The sequence below is a fragment of the Phytophthora parasitica genome, assembly GCF_000247585.1.
Source record: "Phytophthora parasitica INRA-310 unplaced genomic scaffold supercont2.36, whole genome shotgun sequence".
Classification (NCBI taxonomy): domain Eukaryota; phylum Oomycota; class Peronosporomycetes; order Peronosporales; family Peronosporaceae; genus Phytophthora; species Phytophthora nicotianae.
The window spans coordinates 228519-248162 of NW_008649022.1; the positions used below are offsets into that span (position 1 = coordinate 228519).

Here is a 19644-nt window from a genome sequence, read left to right on the forward strand (position 1 = left end):
AAATTGAAGTCTGATGTCCAGATGCCATGGGGAGAGGTAGCAATTGCCAGATCGGTCTTGGCCATCGAAAGGATTCTGATGCAGCGTCTATAATATTCCTACTCCGCCGATAATTATTCTTGGCTTCTGTTGGATTGTAGTAGTTACACCCTCGGATATTATATTTTTGTATTAGAATTACAGAAGTTATCACGTATTTTAGTACAGTCTTCAGGACAACAAACTGATCACGCTTGAACGTTATCGGCGAGGATCCGCTCTCATGTTTGAATGCTGTCAGCCAAAGGCGCAAGGGATCCTTCATCTAAATCGTAAGATTAATGAAAAATATAAGAATGCTTACCTGGAATCCAGCCAAGAACGAGATTTACAATCACGTAATCATGAGGTACATGTACAATGCAACTAATAATACATCATACAAACATGAAGTCAGAGTGATCACAAATATAATACAATTCATTTTTTCTGTCATCATGGATTATGATCCCAATCCAAGCAAATCGTCTGGGATAACCACCTCCCGACAACAGTTGCCCAGTAGGTTCATTTTAGGATGATCGAATTTCAATTGCAATTTCACTATGAAATAGCGAATATAAACTTGCAGGAATATTATAATACTACTTACTAATACTATTTAGAATTGTTTTGTGTGTTGCACGAGAGTACGCTTCATGCAATTCCATGCATCTGCATTTAAGATTTTTTGCTACATACCAACAACTTACGTCCTGGTCGTCTCACAGCATCCATTCGGGCCCTTCCAAGCAACTACTAGTAATTTCCAAGGTAGCTTTAGGTTGCAAGCTCGCGTTTATGGCATTTATGATGCGACTTAAATCAGGTCACCTGTTTAATTAATGTATAATTGACAGACGACCACCGCGTCTAACCCAGACATCTACATTCATTTTTCTCTAGTTCCGACTTTCTAGTTGTAGTTTTTCGTGTACTCGGACCCACGCACCTTAGCACTTCGTTCGTGCTTTCACAACTACATGTATGCCTCCACCGCGTTAACCTCCTCGCGGGATAGCAGCAGCCTGGACAAGCTCCGTAGCCGCGTATTGAATCATGACTGTAGTAGCACGAGCAATCTTTGGGCCATTGCTCAGAGCCTTAACGTTACTGGTAGTAGCAGTCGCCGCCTTAGGCATTTCCGAGATGCCCAAGCCTGAGCTGGATACGGCCTCCGGGATCTTGGCCGGCAGGCCCTTGGACTCATCGACAAACGCAGCAGAAGACTTAGCCAGTTCGGGGACGGAAGTCACAGCTGTCTCCACATTATCCACAAGGTCAGCCATAGCGTCGACGAGCTGAGCAACTGGCGCTCTGAGCTTCTTGAGCTTGCGTAGATCCATCTCCTCCTCGCCGTTCATGATCTTGACGCTGCCATTCTCGTTGGTTGCAATGCTCAAATCTCCGATATCCTCGACCTTAGCTAGTTCCTTCAAAAGAATCGTCGTAGCTTCTGTCAAACTCGTGACATGAGCCTGCATCATCAGCAGCTTACGAAGCGTGAAGACCGCAACGTTCACGTCACGAACCAACATTTCGAGTTGACCTCGTTTGGTCACAAACAGCCGGCCGTGCTTTTCAATGTAGTCACAGAGCGGGTCATCCGTTGGAGGCTTTTCCAGTACAGTATTCAAGTTGGTGATGATGTTCTCGCTGTTGTCGAACGCCTCTTTTAGGTCTTCGCTGGAGCTGAGCTTCTCATCGCGCTCCTCCGGTGTGAGGACATGGACTTGGTCCTTCTTGTCGAATTTCCAGAGTACCAACGCCACGCGACCACCGTGACCAACAGAGAGTCGCACTTGGATCTCGCCTTGCAGCGCTGCAGCCGCCGCCTTGAGGTTCTCCTCGCTCTCCGCGATGCTGTTGTGAATCTCTACCAGTTCGTTGAGTGGGGCAGCAGCGGACTCGAAAAACGAGTCAAAGTCGGGGATCTTGGTCTTGCGGATCAAGATTAAATCCAACTCCTTGTCTGCTGGATCACGAGGGGCACACACGTGCTTGCTGACGCCAGAACCGGAGCAAACTTGGCCCATGATGCTGTCGTTGAGGCGAAGGAGTCCGGTGGAGGAGGAGCTTCTTGGGGGGAAGAAGAAAAACGAGAAATGAAGCTGGAGAGCGCAATGCTGGAGGGATGGACCCAGGAGGTGATAGTGTCCTGTGGTAATTTACCATTGGTAAAAGCAGTCGCCGCGAGAGAACGAAGGAGCATTTTTTCCAGCGACTAGTGTGTCATGGGTTCAACTGGTCCTGCTTGACACTCCGAAACCAGCTGCGAGGTTCTTCCACGGTCGCTTATGCTGACATCACTGACAACGAATCAACAAGGGGCCGGTAAAAATTTCAGTGCTGTGCAGAGAGACAACGTGTTGCCGATGACTCAAGACGAATGCAGTTGATCGTCATTTTGATCGTCATGTTGAAGTTATCTCAATTTAAAATGTATCCATTTCTATTTTGGTTCATATTTTATTTAGAAATTGTTTTCATCCAATCCCAACTGGTCGACAGTCTTTTATTCCACCAATCATCTGCCTCGTCCTTCCTGCCAGTCATGTAGTCTTTCATTTCCAACTCGTAGCAACATGCGTGTCCTTGTAGGTGACGAGACTGGGCTGCTCAAGTCCATTGAGCTGGAGAAGAACGAGCAGCGCATCTTATCCAGTCGCGAGCAGCCTCAAGCCCGATCTCGGGGCATTCAGCGTCTCTGCTGGTACGCGGACGAGCGTGATGCTGCAGATTATCAGCGCAATGTGGTGTTGGCACGCGCGGACGGTGTCGTGGAGAGCTACGAGGCGTCACACGGCAAGAGTTTGAGCGCTGCCAAAGAGCCAGATTGGTCCTGGCCTGCATCAGATAAGGAACAGAGCAAGACGCGCTGTGTTGGACTCGACGTCATCCGTAAATTCGGTTCGGTGGTGCAATGTACGGACACAGGCGACGTGGTGGTGCGCAGTACGCTGGAGGACGCAGGCAAACCTGCAACGTTTAATGTGGACGGGGATTTGAACATGATGCGACTTGAGCCTGCAACGCAGACGGTCATTGGTGTGGGAGGCAAGGAGCACGACTTAAACCTGTGGTCCCTAGAGACCCAACAAGTCCTTTTTAGGGCCAAGAATGTGACGCACGACAAGCTGGACATGCGCGTGCCCGTGTGGGTCAAGGACCTGCGTTTTCTGTCCACCCCTGGCAACAGCAACGGACACCGTGTCATTGTGGGCACAGGTCATCGCCATGTGCGGATCTACGACTCCAACACCAAGAGAAGACCAGTGCAGCAGCTCGACAATTTCGGCGAGAACCCCATTCAGTCGCTGTGTGTGTCACCGGATGAGACTCGAGTTTATGTAGGCGACACGGCTGGTAACTTGGACATTCTGGATCTGCGTACATTGAAGCACATGGGTCGCTGTACTGGTCCAGTGGGCTCAATCCGTGACATCGCATGCCACCCGACACTACCGTACATCGCGGCGGTGGGGTTGGACCGCATGGTTCATGTGTTCGACGTCAACACACGCAAGTATCGCCACACGATCTACGCCAAGCAGCGTCTCAACAGCGTCTTGTTCTGTGCTGACGGTCTCAAGGACATTCCAGTGGCTGATGACGAACCTTCGCGCAAGAAGCAAAAGTCTGGAGACGAAGAGATGACGTTTGATGACGACGATGATGAAATGGAGGAGGAAGAGTACGAAGGCCTCGAAATCAGCGAAGAAGATGACCATGATGAAGACTCGGAAGACAGTGACAGTGACTAAATCTACCCGTTGTCTCTATAGAATAGACACGTGCACAGTTCATGTTTTACATATCCAGGTTTTTGAATTAGGTTTAGAACCTAGTCAGTTCTAGTTTCTAGTTCTTGACACGATCGAAGACGATGATCATCTCGCAGTGCGGCGTGTGTGGGAACATGTCGACGGGGACGGCGTGTACAGGCTCGAAGGCCTGGCCCTGGATGGACTTGGTGCTGGGACCACACAGCGTCACTGCGTCTCGCACTAGAGAGTTGGTTGGGTTGCACGACACGTACACGATGCGCTCCACTGGCGGACAGGCACGCAGAGCTCGCAGCACTTGATGGTGAAGACCAGCGCGCGGAGGGTCCACGATGGCCACGACGCGGTTCAGATGCTGCTCGCTCTCGTCTCGTTTCTTGTGCAGCAAGTCCTTCATCACATCCTCAGCCTTCGAGTTGACAAAGCTCACATTCTGGACGTCGTTCAGTACCGCGTTCACCTTGGCGTCGTCCGTAGCAGGCTTACAGATCTCAATACCCACGACTTTGCCCACACCTTTCGACGCACAGATACCGATCGTACCAGTGCCGCAACACACGTCATACAGCAGCGTGTGTTCGTCCGCGTTAGCGTACTGCTTCACCAACGAGTACAGCTTCTCTGCACCACGAGTATTGACCTGGAAGAAGGCGTTCGGAGAGACTGAGAAGCGCATACCCAGCAGATATTCCTCCAGCTTCGTATTGCCGTATACGTGCTCCACTGGGTCGTTATCCGAAGGAGCCGAGAGACCCTCGTACTCCTGCATGAAGATAGATGTGATCTTGAATGAGTTGCTCTCATCTGTAAGTCGCTTCACCACCAGATCTTTGACGGCAGCTCTCTCTTCATCAGTCTTGTCTTTAGGGTTCACCTGCACCATGACCATCAGTTCTCCGGTATTCACACTCTGACGCACTGTCAGTACACGCCACACTCCGCTCTTCGTGGTGACATTGTACACTGGAACATCTGATGTCTCTAGGATGTTCTGCATCACAGCACAGACGGCCTTCATCTCCTTGGATACATTGATGCACTCGTCCGGCTTACTGACAACCACGGAGCCTTCACGGAAGAGACCGAGACGGAAACCCACACACGGTTTGTCTTCCTTGTCGAACCCGAAGCTGAATTCGCACTTGTTCCGATATCCTTCGGTCACAGGAGAGGCGTGGATGGAGTCCATAGGACAGCATAGACCGTTGTGACTCGCAAATCCCGTAAAGTTCGCTCCCTTGATCTCCTCCGTTAACGCCACAGAAGCCTTCACTGTACCATCTTGCTGCACGAACTGCAGAGATTCAGGCGTCAGGAGGATAAACAGAGTGTTGTGCGACGTGATACCAAGTGCTTCAGGCATCTTCACGTCGAACTTCTCGAACTTCAGAGCTTCCAACGCTGTTCCGTCCAGCGGAGCGCGTGACCACGGCGCAGTCGCATTGAGAGCGTACAAGTAGCCATTGTGTAGTCCGATAATGGAAGCGCCAGGGACCTCACCCAGCAGCTTCCACTCTCCCGAAGCAAAGCGACCTGTACCTTCCTGCTTAAAGATCTTACCGTCGCTCGTACAGCTCAGTAAAGTGCCACGTAGCGACGCGAACGACGTGATCTGAGAGCCTTCAGGTCCGCTGCAAATCTTTTCCCATGCCAAGCCACCATTGCACGACTGGTCGGGCTTGAGAGCGTAGATGTTGTTGTCTGTCTTGGCAGCCACCAGGTCGCTACCGAACGACACGATCGCCGCCACATCTGTTGCATCTGCCACTCGTGTCCAAGGCGTATCGGCTTCAGCTTCGTGGGCACGCGAGTACAGCACGTTATTGGCTACAACATAGATCGAACCGTGGCTGTTAAGCCATTTGGGGATCTTCAGCGAGTACTGCGGCTTGGCGTCGTCAACGTACACCTCCGCAGGCTTCACCTGTTCAGTGTTTTCTTCCTTTTCCAATTTGCGTTTCTTTTTTGCCACATTGCGCTGGTCTTGAGCCACCCGCTTCTCCTTCTTACCGAACTCCTTGCGGGTCTGACGTACGATCTTGACTAGGACTTTCTTCATCTCCGCCTCCTTGCGTTCAAGCTGCTCCTCGTAAGGCACAGAGGCCCACGGAGTGACCACGTCGCGAACATCACGCTGCGAGACGTCCTCCTCCTGTTGTTCCTGCTGTGCTTTTCCCGCCTCCTCAGGATCGCGCTTGTTGCGCTTGCGCATAGGCTTCATGCTCCTCTTGGGAAGCGCGTCCTTGACTTCCAGGAGTTCGCCGTTCCACTCGATGGCTTGAAGCTTCAGCATTGCCTCAGCACGCTCCTCCTTGGAGTGGAAGTGCACGAAGCCGAAGGATAGCTGTCGTGCCTTCTGCACCTTGAGGAAATTCACGCCCTTTTGACGCAGCAGCTCGCTCAAAACCTTCGATTCCTTCCACTTGCCGTAGTTCATCACGATCACCTTGACCTCCTCCTCCTGGCGCGCGTCATTGCCCTGAGGCTCGGCGGCAACATGCACCTCGTCCTTGCTGTCCATCGTCTCCACTCGATTGTGATGCTTCAATTGCTGGAGAGCACGAAGTTACCTCTTGATTGGACAAAATACAAATTTCCTGCATAACTTTGTACACAAGGTATAGGGACCTGGCGCTTGATTGGACAAAACTATTCAAACTGTATAAGTTTATTCGCAACCTCTCATGATTCTGACATGTGAATGGCACAGCATTGCAGAAGCTGAATATGGTCGAGATGGAGCTGGAGCCGACATCGACAACATTGACGCACCGCGCCGTACGCGGCTGGTTGGAACCGCTACTTCATCCTACAGAGCTTCGCGAGGGATTCCAGGTGTCGGTGCACGCGTGTCCGCGGCTGCTGATGCGTGAACTGAAGCACGTATTCCCGACGCAGTTCCAGCGCAGCAAGAATGACGCCGATGTGTTGGCCGTACTGACGTGCCAGAAGTCGCTGATGGACTTGAGCGAATTCGGTGTCGACGCCGATAAGGAGAAGGACCGATTGCTCGAGACTTTCATGGCCTTCGCGCAACAGGTGGCCAACGCACTCATCGCCAAGAAGTACTGGGCGGATTTCATCGACCCGTGCTCCGGGCTGCCGGTACGAATGTTAAAGTGAACACATTAAAGTATGCGTTTCTCATGGATGACATGCTCATTTGGTGTAGATGTTGACGCTGTCGAGCAACAAGGTGTACAGCGAGGTGGATGGCGTGGAGCTACTGCTGCGATACCGGTGTCTGAGCGCTGGAATGTGCAAGATTCTGGTACATCCAGTTTGGGGCGCTGCCGTATATCCGGCCTCATTATTCACAACGGCACCCTACGAGGTGGTGAAGGAGGTGCTACATTCACTCCCAGACGATGCCTGGATCGTCGGCACCTAGTGCTTCCTCCAAACAGCTAAGGTTAAACAGCCTCTCGCTTGTACTAATACCTCCAATAACCAAGCATATCCACACCCGTCCTTGTGATGACAGCAGCTCTTAAGTTGTACTTGTAGCCGCCATGCTCAAAAAGAATGCTGATGTCCATTTTACAATTATTGAAAATGTAATTTGTTCAATTGATCTCTTCGACAATAATTGCAATCCCACCTAATCACAATTGGAACTGATGGCGGTCCGTGGCACGAGCGCGAGCCAAGACGGGCGCTACTTGGCGCAGGAGAAGAAGCTGCTGGCCACGATGACGTTCCCCAAGTGCTTCGAGCAGAGCGTAGACATGCGTAAAGTGCAGCGCGAGGTTATTAACCAGTGGATCACAGAGCGGATCACGCAATTGTTGGGCTTCGAGGACGATATTGTGGTATCTATGGCCATTAACCTGCTGGAAACCAAGGTGGATGAGAAGCTGGACCCAAAGAAACTGCAGGTAGCACTCACAGGATTCCTGGAGAAGCAGGCGGGCCCCTTTATGGAGGAATTGTGGCAGCTTCTGCTCAGTGCACAGAGCAATCCTACAGGAATCCCCAGTGCCATTCTGGACAAAAAGAAGCAGGAAATGCAGACCATTGCGCAGGAGAAAAGTAAGCTCAAGAAGGTATTGGACACTAAGAAGAAGGAGAACGAGAGACAGCGCAGACCACAGGAAGACGCTACTAAGAACGAACGACGTGAGAGAAGACGGTCGAGGAGCTTGCAGAGACGTCCGCGTAGTCCACCGCGACACTTTCGTAGTCCGAGACGCTCGCCGAGTGTCAAGAGACGATTAAGGAGTCCTCCGCGTAGACGGAGACGCTCTCCAAGTCCACGTAGACGCTCCAGGAGTCCGCGAAGACGGTCCCGCAGCTCCCCGCGTGGGCGTTCAAGACGTGGGCGATCTAGGTCGCCGTCTGTGAAGCGTCATCGTAGAGACCGGTACGTAACGTGGCAGGATTTTTTGGTGATATTGGTTTATTGACATTGGTGCTTGCAACTAGATCGGCGTCTAGATCCCGTGAGCGACGTTCCGAGAAGAGGAAGAGGTCTTCGAGAGGAGAGAACAGGTACCGTACGCTGAATCGTATGTGTATATGCGAGTTTCTCATTGTTGTTAATCTTTGAATTCACAGAAGCCGCCGCCCTCGTCGTTCGCCGTCCAGTTCTTCGACGGCATCGCGTCACCGATCTCCATCTTCGTCTCGCTCACCTTCACCTCGTCGTGGGTCGCGTACATCTTGTCGAAAGGGTTCCATTGAAAGTGAGTCCGATAGCGACTAACGTGGAGCTTTTAACGCTGAGATGGACAGTTATTTTAGCTAGTCCAAGCCATCCGACGCGGTGTCCGCTCACCAAGTGACGAATACATTTTTGCATTGAATCCAGTCGCTTCGACTCCTTTGCAATGCTCTCTCGTTTCGGCTTCGGGCAAGAAGCCATCGCTGCAAGCGGCAGTGACGCCGAGATCGCGGCTTTTCTTGAGAAGGAAGCGGAGGAAGCAAATGCTAAGAAGAAAAAGGATAACAAACAGAAGAAACAAACTGATGAAGACCGTCCCAAGTTGTTCATGGAGCTGACATTGTCCGAGCAGCGGAAACTGGGGCAAAAGGCGCCAGTGTTACGCCAAGTGGAGGGAGATTCAGTCAACCAGCGGATTCGACTGTACCGGCGCACGATCTTCTTTCACATTCATTGTGAGCTCACGTTTTGTGCAAGTATGTTTACTTGTATTTTCAAGATTAACTCTCGTGATGCTTGAAGCCAAGCTCGACCACAATGGCTATATTGCTCAACGACTGCGCTTGAATAACCAGAATCCTAACGGCAAAGATGTGAGCTTTCTGTCAAGCGAATAGTTTCTGCTTCAAACTCACAAGCTGACATGCAATAGGAAAAGGGTCGGACTGCGCTGCATTATGCTTGTAGACATGTAAGCTTTGAAAGCGGTGAAGAAGCAACGTACGTGTCGTTGAAGTATCTGTATTTTGTCTGCAGGGTGCGGAGGGGGTAGTTCGAACGCTTCTCCACGAGGAAACCACGATCGATGACCCAGATGTACGTCAATTTTCGCTTATCTCGCTGCCAACTCTGATGTTGACATCTTTTCAGTTGGAAATGCGCTGGACTCCCTTGCACTATGCTGTAATGGGAGGACATGAGAAAATTGTGCAGCGGCTAGTGGAAAAGGCCCCAGTGCGGCGTATCACGATCAACCGGAAAGATGTGCGTTCGGTTTGATGAAACTACTTTAATTGCTCATATTCTCAACACACGCGTTGCTTTTTGAACCAGAAAAATGGAATGACGCCGCTGATGCTGGTGAGTAGGATGTTTGGAGTTTATCAGAGACCAAGCTGTAACGTGCTACTTGTTGCAGGCTTGCGGTGAGGACCATGCTGGCGTTGCTAAGCTACTGCTTCGCAAAAAGGCTTTCATCGACGAAACGGATGTACGTACTTTACTAACTACACGCACTGCTTTCAACTCGAGTCATGGTACGCTTACAATCCATTGATGCCAAAGAACGACGGCTGGAGCGCACTTCACTATGGTACGCGCTGGCATTGTTGCTACTTCTGTCCGTTTACTGACATCGCCTGCTTTCCAGCCGCTGCGAACGACGCTGCTCTAGCTGCGGAAGTCCTCGTTCAATACGACATCAACCTCAAGGCCAGGACGGAATCCACGAACGAGACTGCGCTCGAAATGGCCGAACGACTTCGCTCACATCTTGTCGCCATTTTACTATACGAAGTGACGTATCGAACGCATTAGCATGATAGCAGGCGGAGGTCATATTAATCTAATAGAGCCGCGCTCTGCTTACGATCGAAGACCATTGAGAGGTCCATTCTCTACGATATCAAAGCTTCATGGCTGGGTGTACGGCAGACCGACGTTGCCCCAGTCACAGGCCTCGGACATGACACGCGCGACCTCCACGAAGGTGCGTTCGTCCTCAGCCGAAAAGCCGTTCTTCTGTGGGCAGTCGAGATCAATGAGAGCGATGACCTCCCCCTGCTTATCAAAGACGGGAACTACCAGCTCAGACTCAGACGCGTCGTCACACGCAATGTGGCCGGGGAACTCGTGCACGTCCTTGATACGCTGCACCGACTTGGTACGCCACGCGGCGCCGCACACGCCACTCTGGAATCGAATACGACTGCACGCAGGTTTCCCCATGAATGGCCCGAGGATCAGAATGTGGTCGTGGTCGGTCTCTTTGGGGTTGGCTAGCGGTCGGACGAAGTAGAAACCCGCCCAGTTAATAGGACGTTCAGCCTCCGTAAACGCATGCCAGATGATAGACGACACATTGGCGGCGTTGGCCACGTAGTCGCGCTGGCCAGTGGTGGCGGTGAAGGCCGCTACGTCGCCCAGTAGCTCCTCAGTGTTGATAGGGGACAGGTAGTTGTGCAGTTGGGTCTCATCCGGACAGTCCGGACTCCATCCGATGTGCTGTACCAGCTTGTTAACGCGGTCCTTAAGCTCTCCTTCCGTCGTGACGGTAGTTAGCTCCTCGCCGTCCTTAAAGACTGTAAGACTCGATGCCTCCATCTCCTTCGACGACAGCAACAGCGTCTACAAAGGATCACATAACTGTCAGTCTCCTGTTTTGTGCCGTAACAGTAGGGCGGCGTACAATGTCATCACGGCCACGGAAGAGGAAGGCGAGCGGGGCGATGAGTTTCTGCAGCTCGCGCTTCTGCTTGCGATCGGGCTCCTGAGGCAAAGAGAGCGCCACTACAGGTTTGGTTTTTGACTGCGCGGAGACCTCCGTCTCCTGAACGGAAGTGAAGAGCTGCAGAGCAGCGTCCAGCGGAGTCGACTGCGTCATCTTGATCCTCTTGGTGCAAATCTGCAAGTGACGTCAGCTTACACTTGGTCCCTTTTTCACTCAAGTCGCACATGGCACGAGTGGCTGCGGTGTCTGAAGACGAAGGCCGTGGTTATCAGCGTCACTACACCAAGCCAATCATCTCGGTTCATTCGTCTTTCGTGTACACCGCAGAGAAGTAAGCAGATAGTGGGGTCTATTACATTTCATGTATCCTTACAAATGTAAAACGTACGAGTGCACTTCACTATGGTACCGTTGGCTTTCAAATTCTTTTTCCTGCACTCGTATCGATGCCACAGCATTCAGCAAACTATCGTAAAATCAAAAATCTATCGTTGAGAGTCAACTCAATACGTTCTTGACGAGTGACTGTGTGATGATCGGGAGAGCAACCGCCAAGATGTCGATATCCGGGTCAAGTTTCCGGCCAACCGCTTCCAATACCGCAATGGAGACAACGATGGAGGCGTATTTGCCCTCCAGCTTCACTTCATGTGTACAGCAAAGCTCCATCACTTGGCGGAGAAGTGCTCCCACATGCACCTTCTTCAAACTGAGTCGCCAGCTCAGTGCGTCGTTCACAATCCGCTCCATCCCAGTGCAGAAAGACTCGAGATCTTTGCACTTGGTCGGAATGATAGCTCCATTTGGACCTATTCGCCCCTTACTTCTTGCCACAATGAGCTCACCAGCCTTGTACCCATTCCCTGTGGCTACTGCGTGGAATAACTCGACAAAATTACGCAGATCTTGTTGCTCTAGCTTCGTCACGATACCGGCATCAATCACCACCACACCAGCATTGCGAATGGCTTCAGAACGCGACACCCGCGAGTTTCTACCGCCATCTTGCTCGTCAAACAAAAGATTTCCTGGATGTAAATCTCCATGCGCAAAGTTATCAAGGAAAACCATCCGAAGATACGCTTCCAGCACGACGCGAGCCACAGCTTTCCGACGTGGCAGCTCCATTTGTGAGAAGATCTCACTGAAATGTAGACCATCTTCAAAGCTCTCCACTAATACATTTTCTGTTGTATAATCCATGCGTGGTACGGGAAAGCGAAGTCCTTTGCGATTGCGGAAATGTTCACTAAACAAGGTCAGATTCTCACCTTCCGTGCGAAGATTCAGCTGTCTCTCCATAAGGGACGCAAACTCCGTGACACTATCCTTTCCTCCGAGCCATCGGAGCGTCGGTATGACTTCAAATATTGCCACAAAAGTCCGTAAAAGCTGTAGATCCAGTGCCACCATTTGCTTTACGTGAGGATGGATGACTTTGACTGCCACTTGTTCGTTCGTCTCCTTGATATGACCTCGATACACCTGTGCAATGCAGCCAGAGCCAATTGGATGATCATCTACCTCCAATACGTCTCTCCAATTGTCTCCAAACGCCATTTTTAATGCATCTTCCGTCTGTGCCCACGAATGCATCGGTGCGTGCTCGTGGAACGTCTCGAATCGGTCACAGAATGACGCAGGGAACATATCGCGACGGGTGCTCGCCCACTGCAGGAATTTCATTACAGTTGGAGAGGAATATTGCGCCAGCCATAAAGCAAGCTCCCACCAGTGTTCTACAACTGTAGGCATCAACGTACCGGCCGAATAAGCCACAGGAGCCGTGAGTGCTAGTGGAAGCGCCAGTCCCAGTAGCTTGGCGAAGTGAAGCGCCACGCGGATCAAACGACGTAGTGTCTGCACTAGAGATTCGTTTGACGGAGAAGTGGCCAGTATTCTGGGGAACACGCGGAGCAGCTCCGCATTGCGGCACGTCCAGGCATCGCGGGCGAGACGTGCGCGGATGTCGAAACAGAGTTTTGAATGTGCCACGAGCGCTTGATGCGGAACCAAACGTGGCCATGTCGACAGCTGAGACTTGTGTACGGTACGAAGGAGACGACACGGTGGACGAGCTCTAGCCACGGCGCCGCCCCGACCCAGCATGAAGGCGAGCACCATGTACCTGGATGGTTAGTGGCTGCTTACGTACTGCGGCTATTGGAAGGTTGCTCCAGTCGAATCACATTCACGTAACATCGAATGACGAAAGGATCTGGCGTGAATGTTGCACAATAGGTGGGCACTCGCGCAACATCGATCGGTGTGGTCTACGTAATGCATGTACACGTACGCATTTTTGTCAAGTACTTCCCAAGTATGCCGAATGCCTGTGGACGGACGCCGGCGTGGCCGAATAATGACGCGCGTCCGGAGCTGCAAACGCTACATGGACGCATTCTTCGCTTTGTGTTGCTGTGGCATCTGTTCGGACTGTGGATTGTCGGCCTGGCGTCGTTCGTAGGCATGTGGCTGTTCTCGGGGTTCTGCATACTGCGGTCATTCTGGAGTTTGCTACAGAATGGAGGCAGCTGGACTGCAGCCACGCCACTGCCTCTTGTTGTGCAGGTTTATCTGGCTGGGATAATCATGTACGAGAGCTATCATTTTGTAACGCGAGATTCGCTGCATGAATGGCCGTTGATGCGACGCATGGCACGCTTTGTGTTCCTGCACTACCCGTACTTCCGACTGAACGCCGTGGTGTTCGAAGAGCGACAGGAGGCGAAACAGAAAGCCGAAATACCAGAGCCAGAGCAGGAGAAGGATAGCGATTATATTGCAGACAAGAGCGACGACGCTGGACACTTGAATTTCAAGACTGCAGTGGCATCAATCGAGGGGAACGATGTGACTCCGTATGTAGAGCCAGACAAGCGCGCGCTGTTCACGTTTCACCCTCACGGAGTACTTACGTGCGGATTCTCGTTCAACGGCGCTCATCACATGGCCTTCCAGCGCGCGGCATGCCGCTGGATCTCGGCCGAGAACCTCTTTTACTTCCCGATCATGCGCGATATATTGCACTGGATGGAGTTCAGCAGCAGCGCCAAAGCCAGCATGCAGAGCATTATGAGCACCGGCCAAAACCTTTGTCTTTTGCCCGGAGGTTTCGAAGAAGCCACGCTCTACCAGCGAGGAAAGCACCGCGTGTACATCAAGAAGCGCTTCGGCTTTATTAAACTCGCACTTCAGCATGGCTACGATATTTATCCAGCGTACACATTCGGTGAAGAGTACACCTACCATGCTTTCCCGTATCTGCAGTGGCTGCGTTTGCAACTAAACCGGTTCCGAATCCCAGGCGTCATCTTCTTCGGAATTCCGCTCTGCTTCTACATGCCGCGCTCCGATGTAGACCTCATTACCGTCGTCGGCAAGCCACTGCGGCTACCACACATCGAGAACCCCAGCAAAGATGTGGTTAAGCAGTACCACGACAAGTATGTCGAGGCACTGCGAGGACTATTTGACAGCTACAAGGGTGTCTACGCCGTCGACCCAGACGCCGAACTAGAATATTTCTGATATTTGACCAATCATAAAGCCGAAAGACGTGCTTTACATTGCTTTTACTTCGAAGTATTTAGAAATGTAAATGATGCTGCGGTCTTCAGTGCGTCGGGTGTGGCGCCTCGGGAGGCCGCTCCACGAGCACCAAGGAAGAACCCCGCACTCTCGAGTGTTGATACACTGCTACGGCTCGATAGTATCGGGAGAGGGTATCAATTTAAGTGATCGTAGACCCTCTGAGGTGCTCCAGGATGATGTGCGAAATGGGGAGCGGGAGACGGAAAAATGCGTCAGAGGGGGAGTGCTTCGGAGGAGAAGATGCTGGTAGGGCTAAGGATGTACAAGGAGAAAATGAAGACCTTTTAGTGCTAGTGGCGTTTGCCGTACCACCGGGTGATGAAGGCTGGCCACAAACACTGTGGGGATACAGGCTTGGTGGGGCAGTGAATAGACTTGGGGGTCGATCTAAGCTCCAAGGAGGCAAGCAGACTTTGTCGATACAGATGGCTGACGAGCTGAAGAAAATGGGTTTTGTTCCAGACGTGGTGCTGTTCAAATGGGATCATTATGTTCTACCCAGTCTACGCCAGTTCCTGACGCTGCATGGTATTACGGATGTTCCGCGAGATTTTGTAGTGCCGACTAGGGATGAATCATAGCCGAAGTTGGCGTGGGGTAGACGGCTTGGTAGTACCGTTGCTGCAATTCGAGCAGGGAACAATCATGCTTCTCAGTTTGCCGAATCGAAGGTGGAGCTTGAAAAGATGGGATTCCGCTTCACTACTCGTTCTGAACGCGATTGGACGGAGAAGATTCTCCCTTCGTTCAAACTACGTAAAGCTGCTCACTCTCTACATGGTCAATGTGCGTTAAAGGTCTGCGAGCGTTCTGCAACACTGCGAGTGGTAGTATCTTAAAATGGGATGTGTTGCTGACTTTATTTCAGCGAGCTTGGCCTTTTTTGGCGGATTGTAGTGGCTTGACCGTTGTAAACGTGCTTGGCTCGCGGGCATCATCAGAGTTTTCATGGTCTGAGAACGCCTTGCTTGCTTGTGATAATATGGTTGTGGGATAGCTGTATCAATTGACCACGGTACTCCGTAGGCGAGGATGCAGCGTAACAAAAATGCAAATGCATGTACGAATAAAGACATTGATCACGGTAACGACACCGTGAACCTGTCGAGTCAGAAATAAAGGCATACTTAGAAAACCCTGTTAGAATAATACTCGCGCTGAAATATTCTAGTCGATACTGAGCTGGAAAATCTGATCATACTAAACAATGTATGGAGACGACAACCCAACAAGATTGCGCGCAGTTGAAGCAAGCCAAGGAAAACGAAATCGCCAACTTCAAGTTCAGTCCATCCACACAATGCTATTCTAAAGGTCTCCATCCGATACAAACCTTGTTTCCATGAGCTTGTTTGAAAATAAAAACATGGAGTTTAACAAACGACAACTCGTCCGCCCTTCTCATTCTTGAACTCGTCTTCAAGCCCCCAAGTCTTTTCAGCCCCGATATAACCACGATGACCTCGCGACTTGCCTCATCCGCTGCCGCCGCTCTGCGTCGCCGCCAGGATCCAAAGCTCGCGGAAAAGTTCAATCTGGCCGCTCTGAACGGCGGCAAAAGCCCCTTTGTCGTGTCGAGCAACCGGCTACTGAAGGTGAACAAGAAGCCGCAGCAGCGCATCACGGATAAGTTCTCGCTCGAGTATTTACTGGGACCCAGCAAGCCTCAAACGGGCAAGAAGAAGAACCCTTTCCACGTCGCCAGCTCCAAGCTCATGTGAGCTACAGGCCCAAGGAAGGACGCAGCAGCCGCCACTTACTACTATCCTGTTCCGCATGTATAATCTACAAAAATACTACTACGTTTGGCCGCCAGACATGATGAGGTTATAGTTATCCTTCCCCTACGCTTTGATAGGGAAGGCAGATAACTTGTCGCCAGTAAGTAAAAGCAGCAGCCTCTTGGTAAGAACGATATGTCTAATATCACGGGGTGACCAACCTGATAGCAGCACGCAATCACGTATGCGACAATCATTCTGACGGTTTTTGAGGCTGTCATCTTGCACACACTCTTGAATACATCGTGCCGGACACAATAATGGGCAACGTCGCTCGGTTGCAGCACGCTGCTGCAGGGCGGACACCCTCTTGGCCCGACAATAATGCAATTCCTGAGCTGCAAACGCTGCGCGGATACGTAGGTCGCCGTTTCTTGTTGTGGTCGCTCTTCGGTCTCTGGATCTTCGGGCTTGGAGCGTACATCGTCATGTGGCTCTACTCGGGTGTGTGCGTTGCTCGTTGGGCTTGGGCAGCGCTGCAAACCCGCAGTTGGATGCTCGCAACACCACCGCCCATTAGTGTGCAATTGTATCTGGGATTCACGGTGCTGTATGAGAGCTATCACTACGTCACGCGCGATTCACTGCATCTGTGGCCGCGCATGCGGCGTCTAGCTCGATACATTCTGCTGCATTACCCATACTTCCGTCTGAACGTGACCATCTTCGAGGAGCGCGAACTAGAGAAGCAGCAGCAGCGACTAATGGAAGACCAGGACGCCACAGTAGACAGGGAACACCTCAGTCCAGCTGCAGCTATCAAAGCTGTCGAGGAGAACGATATCTCGCCGTACGTGGAGACTGGAACCAAGAACTTGTTCGCTTTCCACCCCCACGGAGTACTGACCTGCGGCTTCTCCTTCAATGGCGCGTACCACATGGGCTTCGAGCGCTCTGCGTGTCGATGGCTATCTGCTGAAAACCTCTTCTGGTTCCCTCTCATTCGCGATATCCTTAACTGGATGGAGTACAGCAGTTGTGCCAAAGCCAACATGCTCAAGTTCATGCGTAGAGATCAAAACGTCAGCATCATCCCTGGCGGCTTTGAAGAAGCCACACTCTATCAGCGAGGCAAACATCGCTTGTACCTTAAAAAGCGCTTCGGCTTCATCAAAATTGCACTGCAACACGGCTACAATGTCCACCCAGTGTACACTTTTGGTGAGGAATACACCTACCACGCCTTCTCGTACTTGCAGTCGCTGCGATTGCAACTGAATCGCCTTCGAATCCCCGGAACGATCTTCTTTGGAGAAGCTTCGTGCTTTTACATGCCACGCAACGACATAGACCTCATTACTGTCGTTGGCAAACCTCTGCGATTCCCACGAATTGAGCACCCAACGAAGGAAGATGTACAAAAGTATCAAGCGCAGTACGTAGAGGCATTGAAAGGTCTCTTCGACAGCTACAAGGGCGTCTACGCCGTTGACCCCAACGCAACGCTGGAGATTTTTTAAATTGTAGAAAATCTGACAACTACAGAAATGCTCATGAAACCTTTAGGTGATGAAAGCACACTGTTAACGTAATTGTGTGGAGATTCACCGATCAGAAGATTTCGGCTCGAGCATGGCAGAATCGTATTGCACCGTTGCTCGACATTTACGCAACGCAGCGCTGTGGTGAAGGTATTCCTGAAGATGTCGTCATTCCATCAGAAGCTCCTTGGCCCGAGGAAGTGTGGGAAGTTCGTCAAGGGGTCACTGTAGCTCACAACGCTTCTCAAATTACTGCTAGGGGTCCAACAGGATCACGCTGCTAGCACGTGAAATGATCGTTAAGCACCGAGTCCAAAGCTTTTTTTTTTTTTTTTTTTGCATTTTGGCAAGATTATTCTATCTCACTGTTCTACCTCTTCAAAGTCGTCTTCTACAAATGGTGGAGTCTCGTCCATCATTCGCGACTTGAAAGGCTTGATCGATCGCTTGACGGGGCCGGTTCCTGCCACTGCTGGCTCGGGCATTTTCTTTTTTGCTGCTGCGGTGGCGCCTTTCACTGGAGTCTTCGGTTGTGCAGGCTTTTTCGACGTCTTAACTTTTGCGGCCTTGTTCAAAGCGCGTAATGTCTGGAGGTCGGTCAGGCCAGGGGTGAATAGTGCGAGTACCTGCAGACATTTCACGCAAAATGTAAGTCGAAGTATCAATGAATGGCAACGGGCTCACAATAAACTTACCCGGTTAAACATTCGATTGCGTTCCTGGCGCTGGTTGAGTGGCTTATAGTCTGGTTCCTTCATGTGCTTCTTGTCTTCCGTCTTCAGCATTTGTCTGGAAAATATAGAATGCAAATGATCAGCTATGACGAAATACGACGTAGCAATACTCTTACCGGTAGTCATTTTCTTTGGAAACCCACTCGTCCTGAAGCTCTAAAAGTGCATGTAGCTTTGCACCTAGTTCCTTGTCCTTTGCGATATCTGCAAGCAAATCAAGACACAGAGTGTTAGTTGTACATGCGCGCAACCATTTCTCAGCATCAACACTCTTGAAATTTACCCGCTTTGACCACATCGATAGGCTCAGCTGTAGCTCGCGTCCCGTATGTAGCAATGAACTGAGTCAGAGTTTCGAGCGCGCTATCCAGCTTCTCCCTTTCATTCCTCGCTACATCTCGTGCTTCCAGTCGTAGCATATTTGACTACAATGCAGTATGCAGTCAGCCTCAAATTCCACCACTAGACTATAAACCACATCCAAACCTTTAGATACTGCTTCGTGTAAGGCAAGAAGGTCATCAGTGTGGCGAAATATCCCGTCACACGCCACTTATTCGGGTGTGCTTCCACCACCAACTTATCAACCGCACGCAGTGGCTCATCCAGCGATCTCGGAAATACCTTCGGGATCGGCGCTGTCTCCGCCACTACAGCAAAAAGAATAAGTACCACAAAATTTTCCATCCATCGCTTTTTTTCTTCTTACATTCTTGCACTGCGGTCCTTAACACCTCGAGTTTCCTCACCACTTCTTCATTTGGCTGCCAGTCACTGGCTGCATCTGGCATCTCCGCCAGAAAAGACCGTAGCGCTCCATCCACCGCTCTCTTCTTGCCTCTCCTGCTTTTCCCATCCGACAGCTCGTCTTCCTCCTTCTCCAGCGTCTCAATCTCATCTCCAGCATTGACGAAGAAACCCGAATGCTTCGTTTTAACCCGCGTCTGTCCTCTGACCTCTTCGATATTCTGCTGCAGCTCCGTGTCGTCGATGAACGAGTCCTCGGAGTCATACAGGTCGTCGTCATCACGTCTATCTAAGCCACCAATGCCCACGTCGCCGTCGTCACCGTCGTTAAGCACAGCTCCACCGCCGTAGCGTTTTTCCAGGTGCTCGATGATGTTGAATCGCTGCGGACG

The 19644-nt window shown here is 51.2% G+C and overlaps 13 protein-coding genes across 13 annotated transcripts in view; 8 read left to right on the plus strand and 5 right to left on the minus strand.

Annotated features, from left to right (window-relative positions):
- Window positions 1-854: 854 nt before the first annotated feature.
- On the minus strand, window positions 855-2054 carry PPTG_13676 (hypothetical protein; the record flags this gene model as incomplete). The annotated part of the gene is made up of 1 exon (XM_008910046.1): window positions 855-2054. One exon carries the CDS (start codon window positions 2052-2054, stop codon window positions 1020-1022), a length of 1035 nt encoding a protein of 344 aa, XP_008908294.1. The 3' UTR covers window positions 855-1019.
- Window positions 2055-2579: 525 nt separating this feature from the next.
- PPTG_13677 (hypothetical protein) lies at window positions 2580-3901 on the plus strand. Its single transcript, XM_008910047.1, has one exon. It carries the CDS (start codon window positions 2604-2606, stop codon window positions 3780-3782), a length of 1179 nt encoding a protein of 392 aa, XP_008908295.1. The 5' UTR covers window positions 2580-2603; the 3' UTR covers window positions 3783-3901.
- On the minus strand, window positions 3775-6357 carry PPTG_13678 (23S rRNA (uracil-5-)-methyltransferase RumA). Its single transcript, XM_008910048.1, has one exon. It carries the CDS (start codon window positions 6322-6324, stop codon window positions 3880-3882), a length of 2445 nt encoding a protein of 814 aa, XP_008908296.1. The 5' UTR covers window positions 6325-6357; the 3' UTR covers window positions 3775-3879.
- A 112-nt stretch (window positions 6358-6469) lies between these two features.
- PPTG_13679 (hypothetical protein) lies at window positions 6470-7392 on the plus strand. Its single transcript, XM_008910049.1, has 2 exons — window positions 6470-6908; window positions 6976-7392. Exons 1-2 carry the CDS (start codon window positions 6531-6533, stop codon window positions 7192-7194), a joined length of 597 nt encoding a protein of 198 aa, XP_008908297.1. The 5' UTR covers window positions 6470-6530; the 3' UTR covers window positions 7195-7392.
- A 31-nt stretch (window positions 7393-7423) lies between these two features.
- PPTG_13680 (hypothetical protein) lies at window positions 7424-8508 on the plus strand (the record flags this gene model as incomplete). The annotated part of the gene is made up of 3 exons (XM_008910050.1): window positions 7424-8166; window positions 8229-8294; window positions 8361-8508. The coding sequence occupies 3 exons, from the start codon at window positions 7424-7426 to the stop codon at window positions 8506-8508; spliced, it is 957 nt and encodes a 318-aa protein (XP_008908298.1).
- Window positions 8509-8632: 124 nt separating this feature from the next.
- PPTG_13681 (hypothetical protein) lies at window positions 8633-10002 on the plus strand (the record flags this gene model as incomplete). Its single annotated transcript, XM_008910051.1, has 9 exons — window positions 8633-8921; window positions 8989-9059; window positions 9119-9157; window positions 9223-9282; window positions 9337-9450; window positions 9520-9546; window positions 9605-9676; window positions 9751-9778; window positions 9836-10002. 9 exons carry the CDS (start codon window positions 8633-8635, stop codon window positions 10000-10002), a joined length of 867 nt encoding a protein of 288 aa, XP_008908299.1.
- On the minus strand, window positions 9946-11232 carry PPTG_13682 (hypothetical protein). The gene is made up of 2 exons (XM_008910052.1): window positions 10874-11232; window positions 9946-10812 (listed from the first exon to the last, which is right to left on the minus strand). Exons 1-2 carry the CDS (start codon window positions 11066-11068, stop codon window positions 10099-10101), a joined length of 909 nt encoding a protein of 302 aa, XP_008908300.1. The 5' UTR covers window positions 11069-11232; the 3' UTR covers window positions 9946-10098.
- Window positions 11175-13171, minus strand: PPTG_13683 (Atypical/ABC1/ABC1-C protein kinase). The gene has a single exon (XM_008910053.1). It carries the CDS (start codon window positions 13037-13039, stop codon window positions 11414-11416), a length of 1626 nt encoding a protein of 541 aa, XP_008908301.1. The 5' UTR covers window positions 13040-13171; the 3' UTR covers window positions 11175-11413.
- A 24-nt stretch (window positions 13172-13195) lies between these two features.
- PPTG_13684 (hypothetical protein) lies at window positions 13196-14446 on the plus strand (the record flags this gene model as incomplete). The annotated part of the gene is made up of 1 exon (XM_008910054.1): window positions 13196-14446. One exon carries the CDS (start codon window positions 13196-13198, stop codon window positions 14444-14446), a length of 1251 nt encoding a protein of 416 aa, XP_008908302.1.
- Window positions 14447-14682: 236 nt separating this feature from the next.
- On the plus strand, window positions 14683-15090 carry PPTG_13685 (hypothetical protein; the record flags this gene model as incomplete). Its single annotated transcript, XM_008910055.1, has 1 exon — window positions 14683-15090. The coding sequence occupies one exon, from the start codon at window positions 14683-14685 to the stop codon at window positions 15088-15090; it is 408 nt and encodes a 135-aa protein (XP_008908303.1).
- An 833-nt stretch (window positions 15091-15923) lies between these two features.
- Window positions 15924-16462, plus strand: PPTG_13686 (hypothetical protein). The gene has a single exon (XM_008910056.1). The coding sequence runs from the start codon at window positions 15967-15969 to the stop codon at window positions 16228-16230; it is 264 nt and encodes an 87-aa protein (XP_008908304.1). The 5' UTR covers window positions 15924-15966; the 3' UTR covers window positions 16231-16462.
- A 49-nt stretch (window positions 16463-16511) lies between these two features.
- Window positions 16512-18103, plus strand: PPTG_13687 (hypothetical protein). The gene has a single exon (XM_008910057.1). The coding sequence runs from the start codon at window positions 16551-16553 to the stop codon at window positions 17748-17750; it is 1200 nt and encodes a 399-aa protein (XP_008908305.1). The 5' UTR covers window positions 16512-16550; the 3' UTR covers window positions 17751-18103.
- A 10-nt stretch (window positions 18104-18113) lies between these two features.
- The window catches only part of PPTG_13688 (hypothetical protein), a gene marked incomplete at its 5' end in the record, with an annotated part of 2798 nt that continues 1267 nt past the window's right edge, over window positions 18114-19644 (minus strand). The window contains 6 exons of the mRNA XM_008910058.1: window positions 18114-18397; window positions 18467-18560; window positions 18622-18709; window positions 18789-18930; window positions 18992-19155; window positions 19215-19635. Of these exons, the coding sequence (XP_008908306.1) occupies window positions 18134-18397; window positions 18467-18560; window positions 18622-18709; window positions 18789-18930; window positions 18992-19155; window positions 19215-19635 (1173 nt within the window). The 3' untranslated portion in view covers window positions 18114-18133. The remainder of the gene's footprint in view (window positions 18398-18466; window positions 18561-18621; window positions 18710-18788; window positions 18931-18991; window positions 19156-19214; window positions 19636-19644) is intronic.